A 25,843-nucleotide genomic window follows, 5' to 3' on the forward strand; every position below is an offset into this window, starting at 1 on the left:
CATTACTTTATTTTATATTTTAGGCTATCCTTGTTGAAAAACGAGATACGAGATAAGTCATCATGCAATATATCAGTAATCACCTTAATGATATCTTAATTAGCCATCATCAAAACGTCATATCCAGTCAACCCGCCAGTCAATGGGGGAATCCTTAGCGGGGAAATCCCACATGAACGAACTGGAATCATTCAACCTTGAACTATACTCACAAATTGTGATACGGTGACACAAAACACATACAGCTTGCATTCCCCATTTGCTCTCAGTCTCAGTTGCATGATGACACACACACACATGGTTGAGAATTGATGTTGTTGGAATCATTGAAAAGGTTAGTGCTTGGGGCTTTATACAATAGGATTAAAATCAATTATCTGATTATGAGGTCAAGAGATTTGATTTCGATGTGGCTGGGTCACATACATTATTTTTGATTCATCTTGCTGGTGTGGTTTTTTTTATCAACGCGGGCTATTATCATGGACTAAACACTATTTACATCTGTATACAAAAAGGGTCACCACTTGAATTACCTGGTTGTGGCACGTACAACGTATTCGACACTATTCAACCTATTGTGAATTGCAGATAGCAGCCTGGTGTGCTGAAATACGAATCGTTCATTCAAGCATTGCGAGAGGCATTACTCATCAGTCAATTGCAATTTCGGTAAGTATTCTTAACGTAAATAGCTACATGTATTAGTATTAATTTTATCGTCTTCTTCAGCATGACTTATAATCTGTGTAGTGCATGCAAGTGATGCAACTGAACAATTCATCTCAAAGATGGATTGTTCAGCCTCTGTATATGGGCATCTTGCCATGGTTCTCTCCCATAAATCCCGGGGGGGGGGGGCACTTCCATAGTGGATACGCATCATGTGCCTCGGGAATGACCCCCTTTTTCAAACCGGCTTGTACCCAATGACCCCCTTTTTTGTGTTATGGTTCTACCTATTACCCAATGACCCCCTTTAAAAAATCCATGTACTCAATGACCCCCTTTTTCTATTTCCTGCTATACCCAATGACCCCCCTTTTAATTCCCAAATTTAGGTGGTATTTGTGTTCTCCTCCAGAAATAATGAGATTTTTCACACTTCCAATGTGGCCAAGTTGTTTTTACGCAGTTTGGCACTTATTTATGTGTACTTAATGATACTCTTTTGGCAATCCTGTACTCAATGACTCCCATTTTACTTTTTGTTACCCCAATGACCATCCTTTTTTCTTAGTTTCATACCGAATGACCCCATTTTTATTCAGGTTGTGTACTGAATGACCCCATATTTTTGTATTGTACATTTGACCTGACTGCCCCCTACTTTTAACATGGCCGAGGCCCCTCCCTGCCATTTCAGATAGGGAGTGCCCCCCCCCCCGGGCCATAAATACTTGCTAGCTTATATTGTTTTACCTGTTCTGATTTTTGTGTTCATGTTCATGTTCTATCAATTTAATTCTGGGACGTAACTCTAAATGTGTATTATATTCAACTTATTCAAGGATCAAAGTTGGTTAATTTTTTGTTTCTAAATGTAGCCTATACATTTCACACACATATTTTAAGTACCGGTAGGGCCCTATGTGCAATGGTGCACAGCATTATAAATATGAGGTTTTAGTTTACCCATAACTTAATCTAGGGTCTTTACAATGAATCCATTCCAATCTTCAAGAGCTATTTGAATTGTAAAAGAATGAAGGTATATATCTCCATGGTATTAAAAAGAAATGTGAAAGATACTATGCTCTACAAAGAGTGCAATACCCCAAAATGTGAATTCAAGGTTCTTTATTTTCAGAGTGATTTTCAGTGATTCTTCGTGATAAGGGTATTCAAATGTTCTAGCAGAGATCAATTCAAGAGCATTCAAGTAAACTCGAAGAGACCGTCAAAGAATACATTAGGCCTATATAAAAATGTGCCCGATTTAATAGCCTTGGGTTTATAGCGCATCGTGATCAGTTTTATCTCACATATTCATGAAAAGTTGTGAACAACGTGTACTTTGACCTAAAAGCTATCTCAATAATCTTAACTAGTATCGCATTTCCCAATGCTTTAAATATATGCACTGTTAGAACACTGGGTAAAACATCCGTTGGGTAAATATTTTACTCAACATTGCAACTTTGGTTGGTTGGGTAAGCACTTAACCCAACCTATAGGTCTATGGGTTGTTTCACCAGTGCCCAGCGTTTGGGTTGTACCTTTTACCCAACCTGGGTAAAAAATATCCCAACCTAGGTAAAAAAAAAGTCACACGTGAACAACCCTCATAGTTTGGGTCATAGACTCTGAATGTCTTCAGCCCGGTCTTCAGAGTCTATGTTTGGGTAAAGTGTTTTACCCAATGTTAGTTAAAAATGTTTTACCCAACGGATATTTTACCCAGTATTCTAACAGTGTGCTGCATGCTACCCTGGGATGACACCCGTCTGGAATGCATGCAGATTTGCCATCACTGAAATGATTATTGGATTGAAATGCTCAACTCAAATATCATAAAAATACAAAATAGCCTAAACGGTTTGGTAATCAGCAAGACGGTGCGAAATGGAATGAGACCAAATCAAAAAGAATTTAAAATGATATAGTTCCGGGATATTTAGTTCTGTAGCTTGTCATGTTCTCCACATGCCAGGTATACATGTAGAAGATTTACTTGAAATAGAAAAGGGTTACGTGTATTTATACTCGTACGTGCATCTCAACTTGAGAAATTCTGATAAGTTCTACACGAAGAATTTAGATCACGAAATAACGCCATTGCTCATGTTGCTTAAAAAAATCTTATGCCTACAGTCTATTTGATCACACATGCACCCGAGACGTCCCACTGTTGTGTTTTCGCTCCGATATTTTGGAATGAAGTGATTTTACTGAATCACTTGAAATTGCAAGAAGAAAAAACAACAACAACAGAAAAAACTAAACAAAACATAACAAACAATAAGTACAAACAAACAAAAAACCCTTGAATGAAGCCCAACTTTTCGACGCAATTTTACACTTTAAGTACATTCGGGTCCATGTTTTTACCTCAAATGGTTCCCATCTTCAGTCTACATGGTAATATACATTTACTGCATAAGACATAGAAATACGGTAGCAAAGCACTTTCGTCATACTCGCGTTCAATGAACCTTTGCACAGGGTCAAAAATTTGTTTTCAAAGTGATCGGAACAATGTCCCCCCACTGTATATCCAGTTTCTGATTGAGACATTTTGTGATTCCTAAAACGCTATGGGCTAAGTTCCTTGGGTGAAATCAGTATTTCGTCGGTAGGCCTATTCAAAGTAGTTTGAGATGTATTTATAATCATAGTTTGCTGTGTCGCATTGAATGTCAAGTTATTGGCGATTGACGAAGATTAGTGTTTAGCAAAATAAAATTCCTATAAACATTTAAGAGAGTGAGTATATTTATGCACTCCAAAAAGAGTGAAAATCACCCCAATGCCAAAAGAGTGGAATTTTCACCACAAAAGAGTAAATATCCAATTTAAGGAGCCATAAGCACATGATTAGGAGTGGTCCTTTGTATTGCGCCTTGGTGAAACGTTTGGAGTGAAAATTTCACTCTTTTTGGAATGCATAAGTACTCACTCCTTTGGTTCACTCCTTTACATTTACTGAGAGGATTTTGAACAATTTCTGCATGCAAGTATGCCGACTGTACAAAAACTCAGGTGTTAAAAGTTGCAGAAAGACCACCAGATTGGTGTTATCTTGATTTTCACTCTTTTTGGAGTGCATTCTCAAAAAAAGTTGAGATTTTGTATACAACTGGAAACCGGGCTGAAACCCTGGCAACATAATGTTTATGTACAAAAAATTCTTGCAGATTAATTCGTTTAGCAAAAATATCGTGAAATTTTGAATTACAACACATTGTCTATGGAGCAGTAACCATGGTAACTCTCAAACGCAAAAGCGGAATCAACTGAAATTTTGAGAATAAGGTTTTTTCGTGGATATCTACTGAAAAATGAGGATGCTATATATAGGATCACGAACTACTCATTTAACATGCAACCCAGAAAACTTTTCTGGCATTTGTTAGTAATAATTAAAATTTGACCGAAATAGTATGTTAAGGCTTGGTGTTCTATATGCATGATATGGGGGATTTAATTTAATTAAAAATTGCTATGTTTTCCTCCAAGCACAATGAATTTGGCTTAATCTAATTAAATAATGTGTAAGTTGGGACGTGTCTAAACATTACAAAATACGAAAAATTAACCAAATTCATTTTGAAAAAACAATGAGCCATATTATGAAAACTAAAAAAATGTTGTATGGTAACAACTAACAACATGTATCGGAAGACGTTTACATAGTTGTACTAGAAAGAAAGGCTTTCAATGTGAAAAGTTCAATGATAAATAAATGCCATTATTTATAGCAATTCGATGTATGCGTTTCCAAAATGTAGGCCCTTAAGGGGTACTACACCCCTGCCAAATTTTGTGCCTATTTTTGCATTTTTCTCAAAAATTATAGCATATTGGGGGCAAGTAAAATATGAATATTATAGGGGCAAGGACTACAACTACTGCTCTGGAAATTTTATTTCAGCACAGACCCTAGTTGAGGAGTTACAGTCAAAAATGAGGGAAAACCAGTATTTGATCAATAAATCAATAACTACTTGCTTTGAGTTGCTGAATTTTCAGTACAGTAGTTGTAGTCATTGCCCCTATAATACACATTTCTTACTTGTCACCAATGTGCTATAATTTTTGAGAAAAATGCAAAAATAGGCACAAAATTGGCCAGGGGTGTAGTACCCCCTTAATGCATACTAAACGGGATTATGGGGCATCTTCTAGCGGCGGTGACAGACTCGTGAATGCTATATTATCGGATTTCGTCATAGCTCGTCAGTTTCGTCTCCGAGTATGCAAAAATTTGAGAAATAATCATTTTTTCACACTTTTTTTTATAAAAGTGAATAAATCGCGACCATTTAACATACATTTTTTTATCGACCAGTTTTACCGTTTTCTCTTATCCTCTTCTCTGAAAGTAAAATAGTAATTTTGTCTATAATAAATAACTCACACCATAATGTTTAATTTAGCTGGGAAGATGAGAGCGGTCCATTAATTATAAGAATATTAAATGAACTGTACATAACATCCTCTCTGGGCTCACATATCGGGAAGCTCTCATCCGAAGTCAATTAAGTCTCATAAAGCAAATACATGTCATGTCACTAAATATTCTCATTTATAATTATTGTACCGAATATAATAACTATACTTGACATTCCCGCTCGGTCAATTCGATTAAGTAAATATAAATATTTACCAAATATGGATAAAGTGAATTTAAAGGGGTTCATTCATATATTTTCATGACTAAATTAAACGAGGGCTGCTTCGTCAGTAAAACAATTTGTTATTCTTATTTCATCAATATGATATATATTTCAACTCACATTGGCCTCATCTAAACATTAAAATCATTACAAACAATGTCTATTTTGATTTGACAATAAAGATTTGTGCTTTCATTGTACATTAAGAATCGAACTGATAGGGCAATATGATACGATATATCTGACTGTAGTTAAGAAGAGGCACGTTATTCACTATGTTCACGTCTACCGTAGATATATCTGGATGTAAATGACACGAAAGATGTTTTGAAGACCCAAATCTGTATAGGCTATACCTGAGTACACCACATTATGACCTATACATGGCTAGATACATTTCAATGATTACTGTTTTAGTTCTTCAAGCTGTTTTCTTATAGGGAGCCCCAATCCAGTGGCATAACTATAGGGAGGGGCGGGCGGTATACCACTAAGGGGGGGGGGGCGCCAAATCGGCCTCACTTAAAAAAATATGTTGACGTTTTTAACGTTTTTCCCCCGAATGACCAACAAAAGTGTGGGGCATGGTCCCCCTTTGCGCACGCCACTGCACTGCCCCATGCAGTCCCATCTTTTTTCTCAGCGCTTATTCTTCGTTTTGATAAACAGCAATGACATAAATATTTAGGTTAATTGCATCCTAAATTCAATATGTCGACACCATCGTTGAATTCCAATATTTTTATCACTTCAGAATTATTTTGCGGTATATCTAGGCGAGAACAGATAATTTTCACCAACTTCTCCTCTTGAAAATGTCTCAAGCCTCCTCGGGGAAGAAAACGAGTGCAGAATTGGAGCCCAGAGATCGGAGCAGTACTGTTATATCCCAGAGTGTGCTGCATGCGCTCATTATTATTTGAATACCTTACATTTTCATCTCATTTGTGCCCTATTCTCACCCTGTAATCATATTATTTGGACTGATTTTCACGGCTTGATAATTTGATATGAAGCACGTAACTGCATTGTATTATGTATACGAAACACTTCAAAAGAAATTCACATACACAACTAAAGCCTATATTCCTAGCCTTTGGTTCAATTTGATGAAATTATTTTTGGACAATGTTGTATTTATGAGCAAGAATATTACAATACCATGAATCATGCTGAATAGCAGTGCCTTTGTCTTGAATTAAAGAGGCGAGGTCCGATTTTTCATGTTCTGTTTTGCTCAGTCAATTAAAACAATATTATGTTTCCAGCGGTTTTGATATGAGAGGCAAAAACGTGTAGCCTATAATATGCCCCATTCATAGGATAGTACATACACTTCCGATGTGGTTACCACAAATTACTACGTTTTAATGACACCATTAACATGTTTAGGCCTACACTAGATATATCGGGAGTTGTCTTATATCAAAATCTCAGTTTTGATGAAGGAAAATGGGGGATGATGCTGCCGATCGGATCAAGGACCTTTACATAAATATCAAACACAAATACCAACATTGAATACTTTGTACTCGCGTTTCAAACGTTTTACAAATTTGTTTCAAGTTGCAGTCCATTGTGGGTTGTTCATTATATCAACAAATAGCATGCACCATTAATGATGTGATTTAGTTACTGATCACTTCACCCGCATTGCACATTGCACATACACCACATTTCGGTATAATGAACAATTCTCATTTGAATATTTTATTACTTCCATAAATACTAAATGACATTAATGAATTATTCAGAGTCAATTTGTCTTAGGCTACAGTATATGCATTATTTGGGCATAGGGACCGTCTAGATCTTTAATAACCTTTCTATACGCGGCGCGGGTCCGGTATCAATTTCAAACTACAAGTTTCGAATTTTCTTTAAAAATCCAAAAATTTCAGTATTATTTGAACTTTTTTATGTTGAAGCTTATATATGGCTAGCACGCAGAACATTATCAATATGGTTTGAGTGAGCAAACGACTTTAAGGTGGGTCGGAGGGGAACATGACCTAGCGTTGTTTGCACTCAAATATTGAGATATTACGCTGACACGACAAGACGATTGTTATGGGGTTTAAATTATAAAGGAGATCCCACGGGGGTCAAGGGGTGTCATTTTTACACCATGTTTCTCAGAAGAGGAAAAACACCTAAAATGTTCGTTTTAATATATTAGTGGCCTTACCATGCTTCCCTCAAGAAACGCAAGTAGGGCCTATAGGCCCATGGCTTAATTCCCTGGCAAAACAAAGCTACATTTAAACAAAAAACCACAAGACAATTTCGATTTTGCTTATAATGTGAAGAGTGTAAAAAAAATCTAATGAAGTAAAAAATAATCTATAATATTACGTATATAGGGCTATACGAGCGTATATTCATATACTTTGTGCTGAAGTTGCCCATGGCTTGTCTGAAATCAAAGCCATACATTACGACGGTACTTTAAAATTGTCCATCGAACTGTCAAACGAGAAAATAAATTCAGTGACCATACCAAAAGAAAAATCGGAGGATTTTAAGGATGCCAATTCGGCAAAAATGTACTTTTGTGGTTTGTGCGGATCAGGCACCTCCCAGCAACACAAAAACGTTGTCAAAAACATTCGTATAAGGTTAGAAAATGACGCCAGAAAACGTTTAAATGTCGGATAAATGGTATATTGTATAAAACATAAAATGTTATTTATTTAAAGTGTTTAAATGCGTTTGCAAAAAATATTTTACAGTAACATTTTGACATGTTGTAGTATTTTTTAATATTTTAACACAATTTGCCCCCCCCTCAAAAAAAAACTGTTTAAATTTGTGTGATTGTTGCGTTGTTAGACTTATATAGACAGCGATGTTGAAAAGAGAATGCTTTGAATATTCAACTATACTTTGATCAGCTCGTAATCGGCGGGAATTGTTAGGCTTTTATACACTATACTCCGAAAAGGAGCCCGACGTTAAAAGTGATTAACCTGTATGGTCTATATTTTGCGTGTTAAATAAAGTAGACAAAGTTTATGACATTAATGAATAACGTATGATGCTTGTGGTGAGATGTCACAAGATAATTCGCAAAATAAAATATATTGATATTAATCCGCGATGTTATAAGGCCCGCCGATTATGAGCTGATCACATCCAAATATCACGAGAACACGATGGGAAAACCTGTGCCAAAAATACATGATACACTCCTTTTCGTACTGGTTTGGCTGTGCCGGTTTGTAGCCGTAATGTACGATTTCCGTCAAATTTTAATTTTGTTTATTACTGAAAATGCTGAAATAATATTAGAAATAACTGCTGGGAAGGGTTTATTTCCATTCTAAGCTGAAATAACAAAGGTAAAGTGGAAGAAACCACATGAGGAACTTAGATATGACTTGTGTCAAATTGCTTGACTTTAAACACAACAAATTTGGCCGATTCCATTCAGGTAAGCATGGTAAGTTGGAACACGTGTATTCGTGTAAACATTACAAATATGCCAAAAAATCAGGTTTGAAAACAATTAACCAATTTCATATCATAAAATCGTACATTATGGCTTTAAATTGCGCAAATCAAATTCACGTTGACATTTACATGATTTATCGTTTACAATGTTTAAATATTTAATCATGCTAATGGAAATGTATATTGTCAATACACAATCATATACTTGCTTTATTCTACAGTCCATGCTTATGATCATGAATCCAGCATGTCATCATCATGGTCATTTGGCTGATTTTTGCGCGTTTGGATAATTTACATACATACACTTTCTTTCTGAAATAGACCTATCTAACTTTAGCATAAAATACAATTCTTTTTAAGAAGGAACGATGAAAAAAATCAATAGAATAAATGAAAGGAATGAATTTTTTTGTTTTTGTTTTTTATGTCAAGGATGTGGCATTAACAGCAGATATCCCTTGTAGGATAACGCTGACAGGTTGACGCCTATTATATAGCTATTTTATAAGTAAACCTCCCGCTAGAAGCTCTGCAAATCCTGGTTTAAACTACCTGTGCATTCCTTTAATTGCTCGTTCTTTTTGTCAATCATATTCTTTTCACGTCCTAGTATGTAAATAATGACTTTTCCAGTAACACGTTTCTTGCTTGCCAAGTTGCAATGCTGGTATCAGATAACCAATACTGAATTAATTGGTGATCATGCATCGCAATTGATACTATGTAGAATCATAACTCTCTACTGTCTATGGTAGTTTCGTAGAATCATCCTTTTAAAACTATACAAAAATATATCCATAGACGCATATGTATTAAAAAGCAATTTTTAAGTATAGGCATATTACTTATACATTATATCACTCATTGTGTGACCCTTAAGGGTATCCATAGGGAGAACACTTTGTTTTACGGCCAGGTCTGGCCAGGTGCATGTTTGTTCGCAGTCTACAGGTGTAACTAGGTTGTTGTATATTCTATAATTTTCCTGGTGTGTTAACTGTGATTACATCTAGACACCAGTTTATTTTTTATTTTGAACGGGACCCTAATTTAATGAGAAAAACGCCGAAAAAGAGAGGCCCGGCAAAAGCCGATTTGCAGACAATTTTGTAGCTACAGACAGCTCGTACTCCATATAACAACTACGGAAACTAATCAGTGCCAGAAGTGTTGATTTATATTTCATCCACTTAGGTTTGGCTTAACCCACTAAAAGGTAAAACTTTAAGGCTGATCATTTTAATTATAAATGTAGTGTGTGTGTAAAAGTATATTTCTCAAAATGGAGGAGAGCGCCTATGACTATTGTCCGTTCTGTCTACATGGTCTATGATAATTATTTTCTTACCGAAATATATTCACTTAACACAGACCACGGTTGCCAAACAAATGAGGGCAAACCGCGGGTCAAATCATTGAAAAGTCGCCCAATATTTTTTTTATCAACCGTTGGTTTCTATGAGATAAAAAACTACCAGAAGTCGCGTAAGCCAATGTTGAGAAGTCATGCAATATTTTTCTTAACCATCAATTGGTGTCTATAGGACAGGAAATTGTCGCGAGGAAAATCTTCAAAACTCATCCTATTGACCTAGGCCTATTACATCGCGGGTTTGGCAACCCTGCAATATATACAGTTATATAACATCGCACCGCATTGTGAGGTGAACGAACTGAATGTTGACATTGTATTCAGGATTTAAAACAAGAACTGTCTTTAACCAGACAATGCGGTTGGTATAAAACATAGCGTGTGATATCATGATATCAACTTCAAAATCTAAAAACAAAAGTAAAGAAATAATTTAGGGCGAAATAAATAAACAGCGTACAGCAGGTGCTATCTTGTCAATAATGATAAGAGGAACATGAAAAAACCCAGCAGAGAGCATGCACCCCAGTAAAGAGTTAAATAAAGCAAGGAAAAATCATAATGTGCAGAAGGCCTACTTTTCGGATGATATTCACAGAAACAAAAATAAAGAACTAAAGATCTAAAAAACAAAAGTAAAGAAAATGAGGGCGAAATAAATAAACAGCGTACAGCATGTGATGACTTGTCAATAACGATAAGAGGAGCATGTACCTCAATAAAGAGTTTAAATAAAACAAGGAAAATCATAATGTGTAGAGGCCTACTTTTCGGATGATATTCACTGAAACAGAAAAAAAGAAATAAGTTTAAAGAATTATATATTTTAAGATTAGATAATGAACAATCATACATAAAAATGTGACAGGTGTCTGATGATATTTATACACTTCGAGCAAAAAATAAAGAACTACTTAACACGCGACATAAATAAATAGCCATATTTTATGAACGAACTGAATGTTGACATTGCGGACCAGGATTTGAAACAAGAACTGTTTTCAAAAAAGAAAACGCGGTTGGTATAAAAACATAGCGTGTGCTATCATGATATAAACTTCAAAATCTAAAAACACAAGTAAAGAAATAATTTAGGGCGAAATAAATAAACAGCGTACAGCAGGTGCTATCTTGTCAATAATGATAAGAGGAACATGAAAAAACCCAGCAGAGAGCATGCACCCCAGTAAAGAGTTAAATAAAGCAAGGCAAAATCATAATGTGCAGGAGGCCTACTTTTCGGATGATATTCACAGAAACAAAAATAAAGAACTACGTTAGTACGTTTAAAAATTATATAATTTGAAATTAAATAATGCAAAATCATACATAAAAATGTCACATGTGTCTGATGATAATTATACACTTCGACCAAAAATTAAAAAAATACTTAACACGCGACATAAATAAACAGCCATCTATCAAGAATGACAAGAGGAACATGAAAAAAAACACCACCTAATATATAAGAGCATGCACCCCAATAAAGAATTGCTTTAAAATAAAACAATGAAAAATCATGACATGTGAAATGTATGTTGATACACTTATAAATAATACTCAAGGGTGAAATAAAAAACACCTTATCTACCGATATTTCCACAGTTAAACATACTCAGTGATCACTTGTACTAAAACAAAAATAAAGAAATACTTCACAAATGATAAGAGGAACACATAAAAAAATAAATAAGCGAGCATTTCCCAAAAAAATTAGTAAAAGATAAAATAATGATAAAACGTACAAGAAGGGCAAAATATTTGTCGCAAAAACTTATTAAATGCTCATTTGCTCTAAGATATTTAATGTTTGCAATTTACTCCTAGTTTATCATTTATTTATTATTTATCTAGGCTTATATATCTTTTATTTATTTATCTATTAATTTATCTATTTATCAATTTATTTCAATATCATTATTATTAAGTGCCTATTTATAATGATATTTAAATCTATCAACATTATGCTTACGTCATCCAGGAGTTATTATCCCACTTGAAATCGCCATATAAACACAAATTAATAAAGAAATACCCAATGGGTGAAATAAAAGCATGATCTATCTTTTCAAGAATGAAAAGAGGATATAAAAATATAACAGAGCATGTCCTATAAACATGATAAAGAATTATTTAAAATCGTACAAATGTGAAACATGTAATATGACATGGAATGAGCGTTTCGACAGTATTTTTGTGGGAAATGAGAGCACATCAGACACATCGAATTGCATTCTGAATACGAAGAATGTCTTTCTCATATCAAATAATTTTCATTTTTTGAAATTCTCGATATAATGCAAATTTTATGACAAATTATTAAAATTTGATATTTTTCAAATTTTGATATATAACAGTCCTCGAAGTAAATTTTATAAATCTAATGACATATTCTTAAAGTGTATGTAGCTGGGAGGAAAAGCCGACGATCAATTGAAAATTTTGACCTTTCATATTGAAGATATGGATTTTATTTCCCAAAAAGACCTATTTTTTTGGGGGGGGGGGTAAATCCATATCTTCAATACGAAAGGTCAACATTTTCAATTGATCGTCGGCCTTTCCTCCCAGCTAGGCCTACATATACTTAAAGAATGTATCATTAAATTTATAAAATTTACTTCGAGGACTGTTATATATCAAAATATCAATTTTTAATGATTTGTCATAAAATGTGTATTACATTGCGAATTTCAAAAAATCAAAATTATTTGATATCAGGACATTCTTAGTATTCAATGCAAATATGTCTGATGTGCTCTAATGTCCCACAATAAATACTGTCCAAACGTTCATACCCCAGCCCTTAACATAAAACAAAATAAAACGGTCATGATAATATGACATTAAGGGCGAACACCACTAATGAAGCGTCTTGGTTGAAATGCACGTGAAAATTAATGTCTTTCTTTGCTCAACTTGAGGCCTTTTTGGCTCTCATAGTTGCCTGATGTACCCGTTACATTTTATTAAGAAACAAGGTAGTATAGTTTCTCTCCATTGATTTTGCAATAGCGTCTCCAGGAGGGGGGCTCAGAGGGGCTTTCAGATTTATGCGGTGGGGGGGGGGGGGCTTAATGGCTAAAAATTTTACATATCCCTCTAGCGTTGGTTGTCAGTAGATTGCAGTCACTCCTCATCAAGTGTTGACAAAGACAACAGTGGTAGACTAGTGGTTGTTGAAACGTACACAGTAAGTGCATTTTCTTGGATCAGATACTACGAACTCTGGTTTACTAGTTTACTCTACCGATCCTGATGAATTTGTTCAATCAATAACGATATCTGGGGACCAATCACAAGCCAGATTCATTTAAAGATGCATTACATCATGACCAATTTTAGTTAGGCCAGAAATTGGCCTAACTCTCCATAGAATCCCGTGTTAAAAAGTTATCCGCAATCCAAAGTCCGTAGTCCACTTGGGAAGCTAACAAACAGAGGGCGTACGGTGACTGAAAAGATTAGATGTGAAAATCTATCAATTGTGCACAAATAATAATCAGAGTTTTAAGCTTAAATGCAATAGCCAGAAGCACAATTGGCAAGTGGAGTACGGAGAAGTCTAGCTACACCCTGGAAGGGAAAAACAGTATTTGAAACGAGGAAATGTGCAATATGACTTAATGTAATACATTAGAAAAGGCTTAAAAGGCAACTATTAGGCCCTGATTCATATTTAATCATCATTTAGGCCTGTAAATTAGATTGTCTGTGTAAATTTAGCAGGATCCGACTTTTTATGACGACTTTCAAAATGTGTTACATTTCAGAAACACCAAGCTGTTTGTGAGGTGGCGTTAGCTGTATGGGTTATAGGTTGAACTTTTTACAATATTTCTGGAAAAAAATCCTGAAATCCATATATTAATTTTTACAATGGATGTCGTCATCTGACCTTCTGCTTGCAGAAAGGGAAGTTTTGAAGAACTGAGTTGTTTTCCGGCCCCTGTCTGTATAGAAAGTCAGTGGGGTTATTTACTGGTGTGCACCCTAAAAGGCCCTTGTCATAACCAATGGTGGCGGCATGATTTTTCCCGTGCATGAGGGTTTAGGGAAAATTAAATTATATGTCTAAACTTGAGGTTGCATGTGTAAAACATGGTCTTTTTTTAACGCATGTTTGGGGTATTGAAATGATATTTTTTGGCTTGCACAATCATGGTAAAGATCCATGTCATACATAAGAGATTATAGGACATACAATACTTGGTAGGCCTAATGATAATGCGTAAACTTTGTACCTGTTAGGGAACTGAAATCAGACTGAAAACACAAACGTCATTCGAGGCTCTGTCTCACCAGTTGCATTTACAAGGCCCTTGTTATAACCAGTGGTGGCGGATGATTTTTTTCTGGGGGAAGGGTCACACAAGGTTCTGAACAGAAACGTCACATACGGACCAACCCACACTACCGAGAACCGCGAATGCCGAGAACCGCGAAAGCCGAGAACCGCTCTAGTTTCCATTCTCTCTGTACAAAATTAATACACACTTTTCGAAAACAGCTACAATGTACTTCAACATAAAATAAAATTCTCGTCAAAAAGGAACTAAGGAAACAAAGTCTTTTGTTCTTACTTTACCTTTACTTTGGCCTATTTTCTTTTTGCCAATCAGATTCATTCTCGTCCAATTTTGATTTTTTTTTTGTCTGTCGACAGACAGAGATTATGATACAGCAACTAATTAAGGCACCATTTATATGTCATTATAAAAAAAAAATATGCGCAACTCGCAAATGTCCGAATTAACTGAACTTTCATGGACATCTATATCATGTTTATTGAACCATATCCCTAAAATGAGGATGCTAGAATCACGTTATAATTAAATATTTCGTATTTGATATGAAAATTGTAATAATCTACAGGAATACATAGCACAAACATTGTATAGGGACTCCACTTTGACGTCATAATAATCTATTTCCAAGGAGAAGTGACATAAAGGACAAGATATGTTTTTACTTAAATATTGGTGGTTCCGATATTTTCACTATCTTAATAAAATGTATTATTAATTTATTATGCTTATTAAATATAGCTTGATCACAATAATCAATTATTATTAATTAAATTATCCCCGTATGCTTTTGGAATTAAATAAGTAATTTGGGTTCCACATAAACATAGACCCTGGAAGATAACACAGCAAAGCAAAAATGAACTTAGTATTAACATGATGGCATTTTATCTCATATCTTCATGTAGTTCAGTTGACATCCGCGGGTTATTTGTGAAAACGGGTCACAAATTTGTTGTGTACAAATACGTTTGTCAGAAACATAATATACGTTCTGCTGATACTGAAACAAAAGAGAGTAAATTATACTCATCCCTACATTTATTTATGTATACCATATGTAACATAAATAATTAATTAAGATTGGTATACTATCATCACGGATGAAGGACCAGTACGAAGACATCACGTTAATTCAAATCGTCTCTTTTTTCATGAATATTTTATAGAAATAATCTCTGTGACGGTGTGTGACAATTCTGGAGTAAATTGAGACTTTCTGAGTGCAACGAAAATGGCGACGGCAGGGAATTGGAATGGCTCCATACTAACCGATGACGAGAAAGAGGAATTATCAGGTTATGAATTCCCTTTTGAAAATGTAGTTTTTGAGGCTGGAGGAGCTAAGGGAATAGCGTATATTGGAGCCCTACGGGTAAGTGTGACTTTAACAAATGGTAATTTTAAATTTTCTGCACGATACTTCTATATCAGTTAATCAATATTGGATGTATCATGTACTTGAAATTTTGTCGAGGTTAGTTGTTCGCGATATGTCAGGTAAGAGAACATTTGTTTGAAATACTTCCTGATAGGAAGTAGATTGTGGTTGATAGGTGACTGTCAACTTTGATCGGCCATGACCAAAGTTAAGTTTCACTCTCTAGACATGCTAGAACATCAGGTTGTTTAAAAGAAACATTGCGTTTGTTTTGGTTTCGAAAATATGATCAATATCAATATTGTTTGACATTTGAAAATATCTAAAATTCCCTGAAATTGAATATATTAGGATTGCCTTAAAAATGGGACAGAAAAACAGATATTGCAAATATAATAATAGAGTACAAAAACTGGACATGACATGGGTATACTTGGCATTCGTATAGGGTGAGGCGGGCTGGTGGCGATTTATTTTTGAGCCCGTTTAAGCAACTGTATACGTGATGTCCCGCACAACCATATTAGGTTTAGGGTTAGGGTAGGAACCTTTGAGTTTCTCCTATTCAAATGTCTACGGAAAAAATATTACGGGTCGACGGGGGGCTAGGTGTTTGGGAGGGGTGTCAAGTTGCTGACGGGTGTAGATATGATAGGTGGGGTGTATTTGGTGGGGTGTGGGTTGTGTGATTAGATGATGTGTGTATGTAGGTGGGGTGTGGAAGTGTCAGTTGCGTGATAAGTGGGGGTAATACCCGAGCTGCAGGGAGGGAGTCCCAAACTCCCACCACCGTATAATCGTGGCGTAGATGATAGGCCTATTCCAAATCGTAGTGATTCCCTAGTTTCAATTTTCTTTTATAACCATAGGTTTTGGAAGAAATAGGTGCTATGAAAAAAGTGCGACGGTTTGCCGGTGCTAGTGCTGGTTCCATTACTGCGGGCCTCTTGGCCATCGGTTACACCGCTACAGAACTACAAGGAAGATTAATAGACGAAGACGTGCCAGTACACGGTAAGCATGCATGCACTAATAACTGAAGTGACGCTTGGGAAAGATGAACATTTTTATCCATATGGCACTGACATACTAGTATACTGCAAACGAGTTGCCATTTGATACATCTTTAGTACAGTTTATAGAGGCAATTCAAGTCAAGTCAAGGTATTGATCACCATGATCACACCACGCTAAATATAGGGCAAAATAATAACCTCATACAGGAAAATATACAGGGTTCTCTACTCTTTTCAAGTTACCAAAATTCTCTGATGAATGATTATCTTTCCCGGTTTGCATATATAAATCCAAAGGTTCACCGTTGACACCATTTCTTGGACTTTTATGTTAAAAATCGGGTTATACTCGTATAATTGTGTTTACCTTATTATCGGCAAGATCCGCAACGCAATCTCCGTCTCATATGGCTCTCTTTCCTACTCCCCATTTAAAATATATACGCCTACACTTATTTACATCTGATATACAATTAAATATTTCAATTCATAATACACAATATAGAAAGCTTTTATATAATGTATAATATTTGATTGCAGATGGTTCCTGGACGAAGCGACTGTACTATTTATTTCGCAAATATGGCTGGTATCCGGGGAAAGATTTCAATAAATGGTACAGCAAATTACTGGAGGAGAAGAGCGGAAATGCAGACATCACATTCCACCAGGTAAGGGGATATAACTAAGCATTCCTGATAATCTTACTAGATTTCTATTGTCAACTTTGACCAGAAATCATGTAAAATGTTACACACTAGTCAGGACACTAGAGACCTTTTGAGAGTGTGTGATTAGTGACCTGTCCCCGACTACTCAATGAAAAAAAAGAAGAAATATTTCTTGTTCTTGGTATACTATTTAAATACGCACACATTCGGTTTACACCTTGATTTGGGTATAAAATTGTCTAAAATTGTCTAAAACTTGGCCGAAATAATGCTCGCTGGGCAAATATTTTTCTCTGCCCCCCCCCCAAAAAAAAGTCCAGGCACGCTACTGTGTGTGAAACAGGCTTATTTAAACGCTTATTAAACCCTTTGCTATAAACACAATCGTTGAACATGTTCCGTATAATGCTTGAAGAATGAGACATTCAAGTCTGCAATTTGATCGTGGTGCTCATTATACATTGGAGTAATGGTCTCATTTATCATCTCCGGCCATATTGAGATTTGGTTAAATATTATGTGATGCGAACCATGCGATCAATCAAAATGGATTTTGATCACTCCGATGTCGACTCACTTGTTTTCTAATTATTATTACCAGTGGCGGCGCTAGGGGGGTGGACAAGGGGGCATTTAGATTGTACAAGAACTGCGTTTACTCTGCCTTTTACAGCATCACTAAAATCATTTTTCATTTTCTGATATAATTATATTACCTAATCTTTCACCGTGAAGCTAGTGTGATAAATTGCAGTGTGTCTTTCAAACTGGACTATTTTTATGTTCGTATGAATAGGTCTACAAGAAATATGAAAAGGAACTGTGTATTGCGGTAACTAACGTCAACACAATGGATGTATGTTACTGCCACGTGAAAACAACACCAGATATGCCTATTCGTGAAGCCGTCCGGATGTCCATGTCCATTCCAGGTAAGAGATCAATACCAGACATAACATGAGTACATGAAGCCGTGCAAATGTCCATGTCTTTGTCCGGTTTTACCAGACATGTCATAAGCCATTGTCATATGAAACCTATATATGCAGGTATGTTTTTTTTTTTAATGTGCCGGTGTCAGGATCTACACATTTAGGTTCATCCTAAATAACCATTACCATTAAACAATGATATGATAGCCATAGACGCATAGACGGTAAAATCGGTGTTTTGCAGAAACTTGCCAGAAAGTCACATCCTGTGAAGCCAGTTTTGAGACACATGACATGTCTATAGTTAGACACACAGTCACGTCTCTATTTTAATACATGTTAAAATGCCACGTCTCTATGCAAGACACATACACAAGACACTCATACGCAAGACACTCCAGTTACGCAAGACGTGTCTTTCAGGCCAGTTTTGAGATGGGAGACATGCCGTTGTGGCTTAGATTGTGTTTTCATTGTTGACGACAGACCTATTGCCAAGACATTTAACAGGTAAGCTGACAAGACACCAGTTTGACAGTGTAGCCAAAGTGATGTACTTGATCAGTGGAATCTATACCATGCTAACAGAAGCTTGTCAGTAGACTAACTCTTGAAACTATTCGTGATTGGATCAATGTGCTTATCCTTTTCATGTCTTTATTTTAACAGGTGTATTTTGTGCCGTCAAACACCAACTTTACAGTTCCAGAAGTCCCGATCTGTTCGTAGATGGAGCTATGTTGTGCAGTTTTCCTATTCATTGTTATGATGGTCAGTGAATCCATTGTGTTTGTCTTTGAAAAGAAATTATAATTATAAAACCACGAATGTTAAAGAAATTATAATTCGAATTACAAAACAATTGTTCAAGTGTTGTGATCAGCCTTTTTTCGTAAAACATTATTTATAAACTTGATAACAGTTAGTCAAAGTAAGTCTTTTTGACGCTATTTGCACAATATACCGTAAAACTTCACCATAAAGCACATCTGTGTAAAGACGAAATTTTTTGTCACTTCGGACAGCACGTTAAAATAAAGTGCGCCCTCCACAGAAGGTATTAAATTATTTACACGGTTAGCAAATAACTTACCGATATGCAAGCAGCATGTATACAAACAGGTATTAAACATCCATGCCTTTTAACCCACAGGTTGGTATCTGTCAATGAAACCAGAGGATTCATTCCTGCAACGATTTGCGTCCGTATCGTTAAAAGATGTAACGTCAGTTTGGGATAGAAAGAGGCGTTTTGGAGAAAAGAACGACAAAACACTCGGCTTTCTTTTGGTAAGAGATGATGATAAGTCATCAAACTGTCAATGAATCATAAACACCGATAGTCATTTGCTTTTAGGGAAATAACACACAGAAAATACAAGAACTCTTAAGTCTAAACGGACTTATCATTTCAGTGTTACTTTAATGCTTCACTATTTGATGAACATATCACTTCATTGCGTAATTATTCCCCAGCAGCAAGACTTGTCACACTAACTTAACGAAATGTACCCGGTACACATCATTACGCGAACTTCACTGGCTACCTGTCAATAAACGGATTGCTTTCAATATCCTACATTACGGCATACAACCTTGCTCATGCATATTAATGACCTCATTGCACATGCTTTTTCTCCAACAAACTTTGGAATGAAGTGCCTCGTACTCCATCATTGACTAAGGCATTCATTCGCACTTCCTCCATCAATTGAAAACGTGTATTTTGTACTTTAAAACGCATAGAAACTTGTATCATAATGAAATTCAAAGTCTAAAATTAACTTTCCCCCAGGTTTACAAAATGTACCTCTTTTTCCTTGATATTTAGTATTCCATGCACGATCCTGATGTGTTTCAACTAGATCTACAAGAGAGACAAATGCAATATTGCAAAGAACCACCACAAGACATACCAGACACGTGCTTAGCAAGGTAATGTCTATCATGTTTGGAATTATTTATCTATGATACCATTTCAAGTCGTTAACTCAATGTGACTCAGGTTGCGATGGTTTACATAGTCCGACTAAGAAATGCGTTTCAGAGCTACGTCTTAATCTGAATAATGCTAACCTGGTTTATGGGACGTCTTGAGCTACCATAATGAATGACAAAAATGGACAATATCTATATTTTATTGGGAGGTTATATATTTGGCATCTCAATAGTGTCGAACTATATATACCCAATAAACATCGCAAGAAATTACAATAAATGATAAATGTTACAATGTAAGTTCTTATTTTTTTCCTGTAGGAAATTCAAAGACGACAGAAAACAGATAGAAGAGGCCTGTCATAAACACAAAGAATTATCTACAGCCATGCAACAATTCCTGAAAGTGCTTGCCCAGAATGACATAGATAGCAATGGCATGATCAGTCGAGATGAATTCAAGAAAGCCATGACGGAGGTATGAGAGAGTAAAAGTCATGTAATGTGGTCAGCTGGTGGTGTTCAAAGTGATACATCTTGTGAAATAAAACTTGATACAAATATAGATCATAACATTTTAATTAAGAGTGACATTCTTACTCCAAATGGATTGATTGTAAATGACTCTTGCATGGGTGTTTATTTTTTTGTAATCTGACTCGTATTACTTCTGACACACATTAGAATACTATTGATATTATGAATTTAACCAAATGTAATTATTGAAGTCATAATGAATCGCATATTTCTACTTAACCTATTGTATTTTCAATTCAGGAAAACTCTGAGTTCACACAAGAACATGCCAAACTGATATTTGGCGAAAACTATAAAGTTGATGAAGTCTTCGACAGTATTGACGCAGATAATAACCAACAAGTAAGTCATCAATCAATCAATCAATCAATCAATCAATCAATCAATCAATCAATTAATTAATTAATTAATTAATTAATTAATTAATCAATCAAATAATCAATCAAACCATCCTTCAATCAATCAATCAATCAGGTAAAAAACCTAACATCAATAGAAACTCAAGAATTATATCACATTTTGATAAACAGGAAGAGTTAATTAAATTTAGAAAGAAAATTAGATTGGAGGACGGGAATTCTACGATACCAAAATCATTGAAATGTTTGCTATGTGATATTTGGCGTCATTTATGCTTCTGAATTACAAACAGGTGGGAGGTGGATGATATCAAGGCCATTTCATCAACCTCATCGGGTTACACCATGCCCATTAAGCGTCATGCACTAGATACATGCAGAAGATAATTACGGTTGCACTAAATTACCAGTAAATTGACAGGCAAACCTGTGGGACTGGTGGTGGTGAAACAAAATCACGGCTTCAATTACAATCTGGGATACAATCTTGACAAGCACTAACCTAAGCAATGCTTACGACCTGAACACATCAATTTAGATATTATCATATTGTGTATATTTCTATTTAGATAAGAGTATTGTAACAATAGTTTATAAGAAGAGGTTTCCAGGTAGAATGAGAACAAAAATTTCTAGGGTTTTGCAATATGATTTTTATCACTAGTGCCAATTAATACAATGTAATTACACTAGATTAATGTTTGATTCCTACCTGTGGCTGTGTTCGAAGGAAAAAAAAACTCTGTTGATGAATATTAAAAGCTTGCGCCTTATTATGCATAATATTTATGTTTTTTCAGTCTACTTTGTAAGTGTTAAATTTAAATGAACAATAATTATGTCATTATTTTGTAGATCACGTTTAGAGAATTGATAGCTTTTGCGGAGAAACAGGGTTTGCAGTTGCGGGAAATGTTCTCTGGACATAGGCGGAAGAAAATCACTGATTTGAAGGAGCATTTCTCAGCTATTGGTAGAGGGCTATTATTGGCAACTAAATTTGTATTTATATCCGTGAGTATATGACCCATAATTTCACGTTTTGTGAAAAACTGATTATATTCTGTTGTATCATGAAGGTGATGTTTGAATGGTTCAAAATAATTCATTTTATTATTCGTTATTGATGGACCAATGATGGTTGCTTAAGTGAACTTATGGCGTCGAATGACATGTAAACGAAATCTATTTGTACCTACCTTCAAGTTATGTATCAAACAAGGAAGTCGGTATACCGGTATATAAGTAGGCAAGAATTTTAAGTAAAAAGCTCACCCTCTGTTCCCTTTACCAATGCTTACGACCTGAACACATCAATTTAGATATTATCATATTGTGTATATTTCTATTTAGATAAGAGTATTGTAACAACCCAGCAAACACAAAACGTTCTACAGAAAAAGTTTTTATTGTCGGGTTATATGAAGGGTTTAAAAGGTTTTAATAACATTCTAATAACATTTTTGAAAACTAGATGCACAACATTTTAAGTAATATTTTTAAAGAGTTGATAAAATATTTTCCAAAAATGTTTGCCAAAAATATTTTCCAATAACATTTTGATAACATTTGTACAATGTTGTAGTGTTTTTTCATATTAAACGTTTTAATAACCTTATAACCTTTACCCCACATTTAAATGTTATTAAACGTTTTGAATAAAACCAAAACGAGTTTATAACACGTTTATAACGTTATAAGAACATTTTTGTGTTTGCTGGGAAATAATGTAGGCTATGCTGTCATGATTCAAACAATTAATAAAAATGCAATTCTTATCTCAGGATGACGATGTGCACAGGACTGCTGGTATTGACACGGTGTACCTGGAAACCACGAGTTTTGAGATGGACAAAGAAGACAAACTATTCCTAGTCCAGGTAGGCCTACTCAACGTTTTCAGCATCTGAAATGATAATGATTATCCATAATGCAACTAAATCACATGTGTTTAAATAAACAAAACAAACAATATATTGTTTATATTATACAAAACAAATTTTGGCTAATAATATTCAGCACTGTGAAACGACTATCGAGTGACTATTTGTGTTTATATTATACATGTATATAAAAAGTTCAGTGTAATGTTTTCATTATTCTACTAAGACCTAAATTCCGTAGAAGTCAAAACACTATAATAACTATGTACCTACTTGAACAATTATGATGTATCCCGTTTTACTCTTTATAGCAAGGAAAAATAGGCACCGTGGCGTACGTCAGGAATTACATCGTTTACAAGAACTTATCCAAATCCGGCCCTTCTACTGAAATAAAACAGCAAGAAAATGGCGATCAGAATTTCAATAATTCCGCGTCTCCTGAACCGGAAGCAGAGGACGAGGTCACAGCAGACGACAAAGAACCAGAGGATACGGATTTAAAAGAAGAATCATCAGCAGCGGCGATGGAAACGGATCCATTGATGTCAAAAGATGAAAGTGAAGACAAATAGGGAGAGTTATCCGACTTGTTTTGTCAAATTTTAGGTGCTTTGGTATACTCTAAGTAATGGATTGCCAGGAACCCCCGGGCAGGAACCAATGTGTAGATCTACTCCATGCAGTAGGTAAAATGTTGGAAGATTTGTGGGCCTACCACTTAAAACTTGACATCACCCTCTCACGCTCTAGGCTCCGTGTATAATGATATGATGCTGAATTTTGTCCGTCCTCATATCACAGGAGACCCCACACAGTATCATCGGTTGGTGGTGGTGGTGGCGGCGGGGAAGTGCTGGTATCAAAGATTTTTGTATTTATCAATTTTCATTGTAGATGAACCTTGCATTGGTTGTTTTAACATTATTATGATTGTCAAGAGATACTAGCTCTATGGATATTGTTTGCCAAATGTGCATTAGAAGTTGTAATATTTTGTGATTTTGCCCCATAAATACAATTTGCTGAAAGCATTCCTTAAATCAAGTACTGAATATGTTGAAAATCACGATCATGGTGCTCAAAATCAATGGCTACTGTTGGTTATTAATGAGCAGATGAAGCAATGTTTTTGAATGGGGTGTTGTCCATTTGATTTTTAATGGGTTATATGTGTATATATTGTATTGTACCAAATATCGGTTGTACATAAATGTTGTTGTCAAGGTTGATCTCAAAGCAGCATTGCATTTTATGTTGCCATGGTTACACTATTACTTTGATATTTTTATCCTCATATGGTAATAAGATATCTACACGTTTTAGTCTATAGCCGATTTTTTGCGCAAAGTACCATGCATGCACAGTTTGTGACAGTAGTGGCGCTATTCATTTTATATACGTATCCATTTAATATAAATGATCTTTCTTCCGTTTATAACATTAATTTTAAGAGTCAAATTTAAGTGTTTCCAAAATAAAACGACATTTAGGTAAGTCAGGTGCATTATAATTTTATAAAGTGGTATGGGACTTGAATGCGTGGTTCGAATCTCGGCGGGACTAATGCATTTTCTTTTATTTGTTATACACTGCATAGATATAGCCGAGGGTAAAGAGAGCAACACATTTATTGGAAAATCTGTTTGATTATGACTCAGTTTTAGATTCAATTGAATGAATAGATACCCTTTGATACAAGTGAATTAGTTGTGGTACAGTACCGCAAATTGTTGACGAAATGTGGAACATGCGTCCGGACCATTGTACAATATACCGACAAGCTGTGCCTCGGTCTTATGGCTTATAGTGCACGGTAAATTACCTGTGTTTTAGTTGTTGTACTTTGATGGCTGTCATGAACGTGTAGATGTCTAATTATCAACGTAAGTAGGGTAACAAGTGAACAGTATTAATATAAAGTTGTTGTTTTTTCCAGTATTCCGAAAATGATCAATGGCAATCAAATTGGGATCGTATGACAACATGACAATTGTAATATTTCTGCTACTTAACAGAAAGTCTTAGCAGTACAATGACAAGTTCTAGAGAGTTCTAAATGAGTCTCTGAAGTATTAAATACTTGTCTACTGTAGACTTGAAGACACTGGCAGAACATATTATACTGCGCCAATAAAGTATCCTTACACTTGGAAAAATATATTGGGGTAAATTTGTTTTTTTTAATAGATGCACTATTTAATCCTGCACATTATGACACCACATTGAAACCAATGTGACTTCAAGAAGCAAAGTTACAAGAATTTGATTAGACGAAGGTACAGTTTTAAAAGTGACAAACTGGCCTATTCAAAACTCCACAGATTAGACATCTGGTTCGAGAGTGGTGAATGGCTAATTTATGCGTTTGGCTTTAATTTAAAACAAAAGGAACAAAAGAAAACTGAAACAAAAAAACTGACAAATAAAATGAAAGTTATGAAAAATACAGAGAAGTAAAAACTGAAATAAAAACTGCTTAAATAATGCTTCATTGAAGAAACTGTGTTGTCTCTTTGTTGCGCTTGTTGGAATCTTTTTGCGCCTTGTATAGGCCAGTTTGTCACTTTTAAAACTGGACTTTCGGCTATTCAATTGCTTGTAACTTTACTTCTTGAGGTCATATTGGATTCAATGTGGTGTCAAACCGTG

The 25,843-nt window shown here is 35.2% G+C and overlaps 1 protein-coding gene across 3 annotated transcripts; it reads left to right on the plus strand.

Moving 5' to 3' along the window:
- The first annotated feature begins 227 nt into the window (after positions 1-227).
- On the plus strand, positions 228-25,488 carry LOC140152828 (uncharacterized). 3 transcript variants are annotated; one of them, XM_072175343.1, is made up of 14 exons: positions 247-334; positions 592-672; positions 15,644-15,849; positions 16,725-16,869; positions 17,412-17,542; positions 18,339-18,474; positions 19,144-19,245; positions 19,628-19,764; positions 20,306-20,409; positions 20,734-20,890; positions 21,190-21,291; positions 22,164-22,322; positions 23,093-23,188; positions 23,503-25,488. In XM_072175343.1, exons 3-14 carry the CDS (start codon positions 15,709-15,711, stop codon positions 23,764-23,766), a joined length of 1,674 nt encoding a protein of 557 aa, XP_072031444.1. In that variant the 5' UTR covers positions 247-334; positions 592-672; positions 15,644-15,708; the 3' UTR covers positions 23,767-25,488. The 3 variants fall into 3 exon arrangements, with proteins under 3 accessions (XP_072031445.1, XP_072031444.1, XP_072031443.1); XM_072175344.1 differs by lacking the exon at positions 592-672 and having other exon boundaries at positions 228-334; XM_072175342.1 differs by lacking the exon at positions 247-334 and having other exon boundaries at positions 388-672.
- Positions 25,489-25,843: the final 355 nt, after the last annotated feature.

This window comes from Amphiura filiformis, chromosome 5 (genome assembly GCF_039555335.1).
Source record: "Amphiura filiformis chromosome 5, Afil_fr2py, whole genome shotgun sequence".
Classification (NCBI taxonomy): Eukaryota; Metazoa; Echinodermata; class Ophiuroidea; order Amphilepidida; family Amphiuridae; genus Amphiura; species Amphiura filiformis.

What these genes read in the sequence shown, in the direction of transcription:
- LOC140152828 (XM_072175344.1), top strand. Translation starts at nt 15,709, where the DNA reads ATGGCGACGGCAGGGAATTGGAATGGCTCCATACTAACCGATGACGAG. An exon ending in TCCTATTCATTGTTATGATG is followed by an intron (nt 19,246 to 19,627) that starts GTCAGTGAATCC and finishes TTTAACCCACAG; the next exon opens with GTTGGTATCTGTCAATGAAA. An exon ending in ACGCAGATAATAACCAACAA is followed by an intron (nt 21,292 to 22,163) that starts GTAAGTCATCAA and finishes ATTATTTTGTAG; the next exon opens with ATCACGTTTAGAGAATTGAT.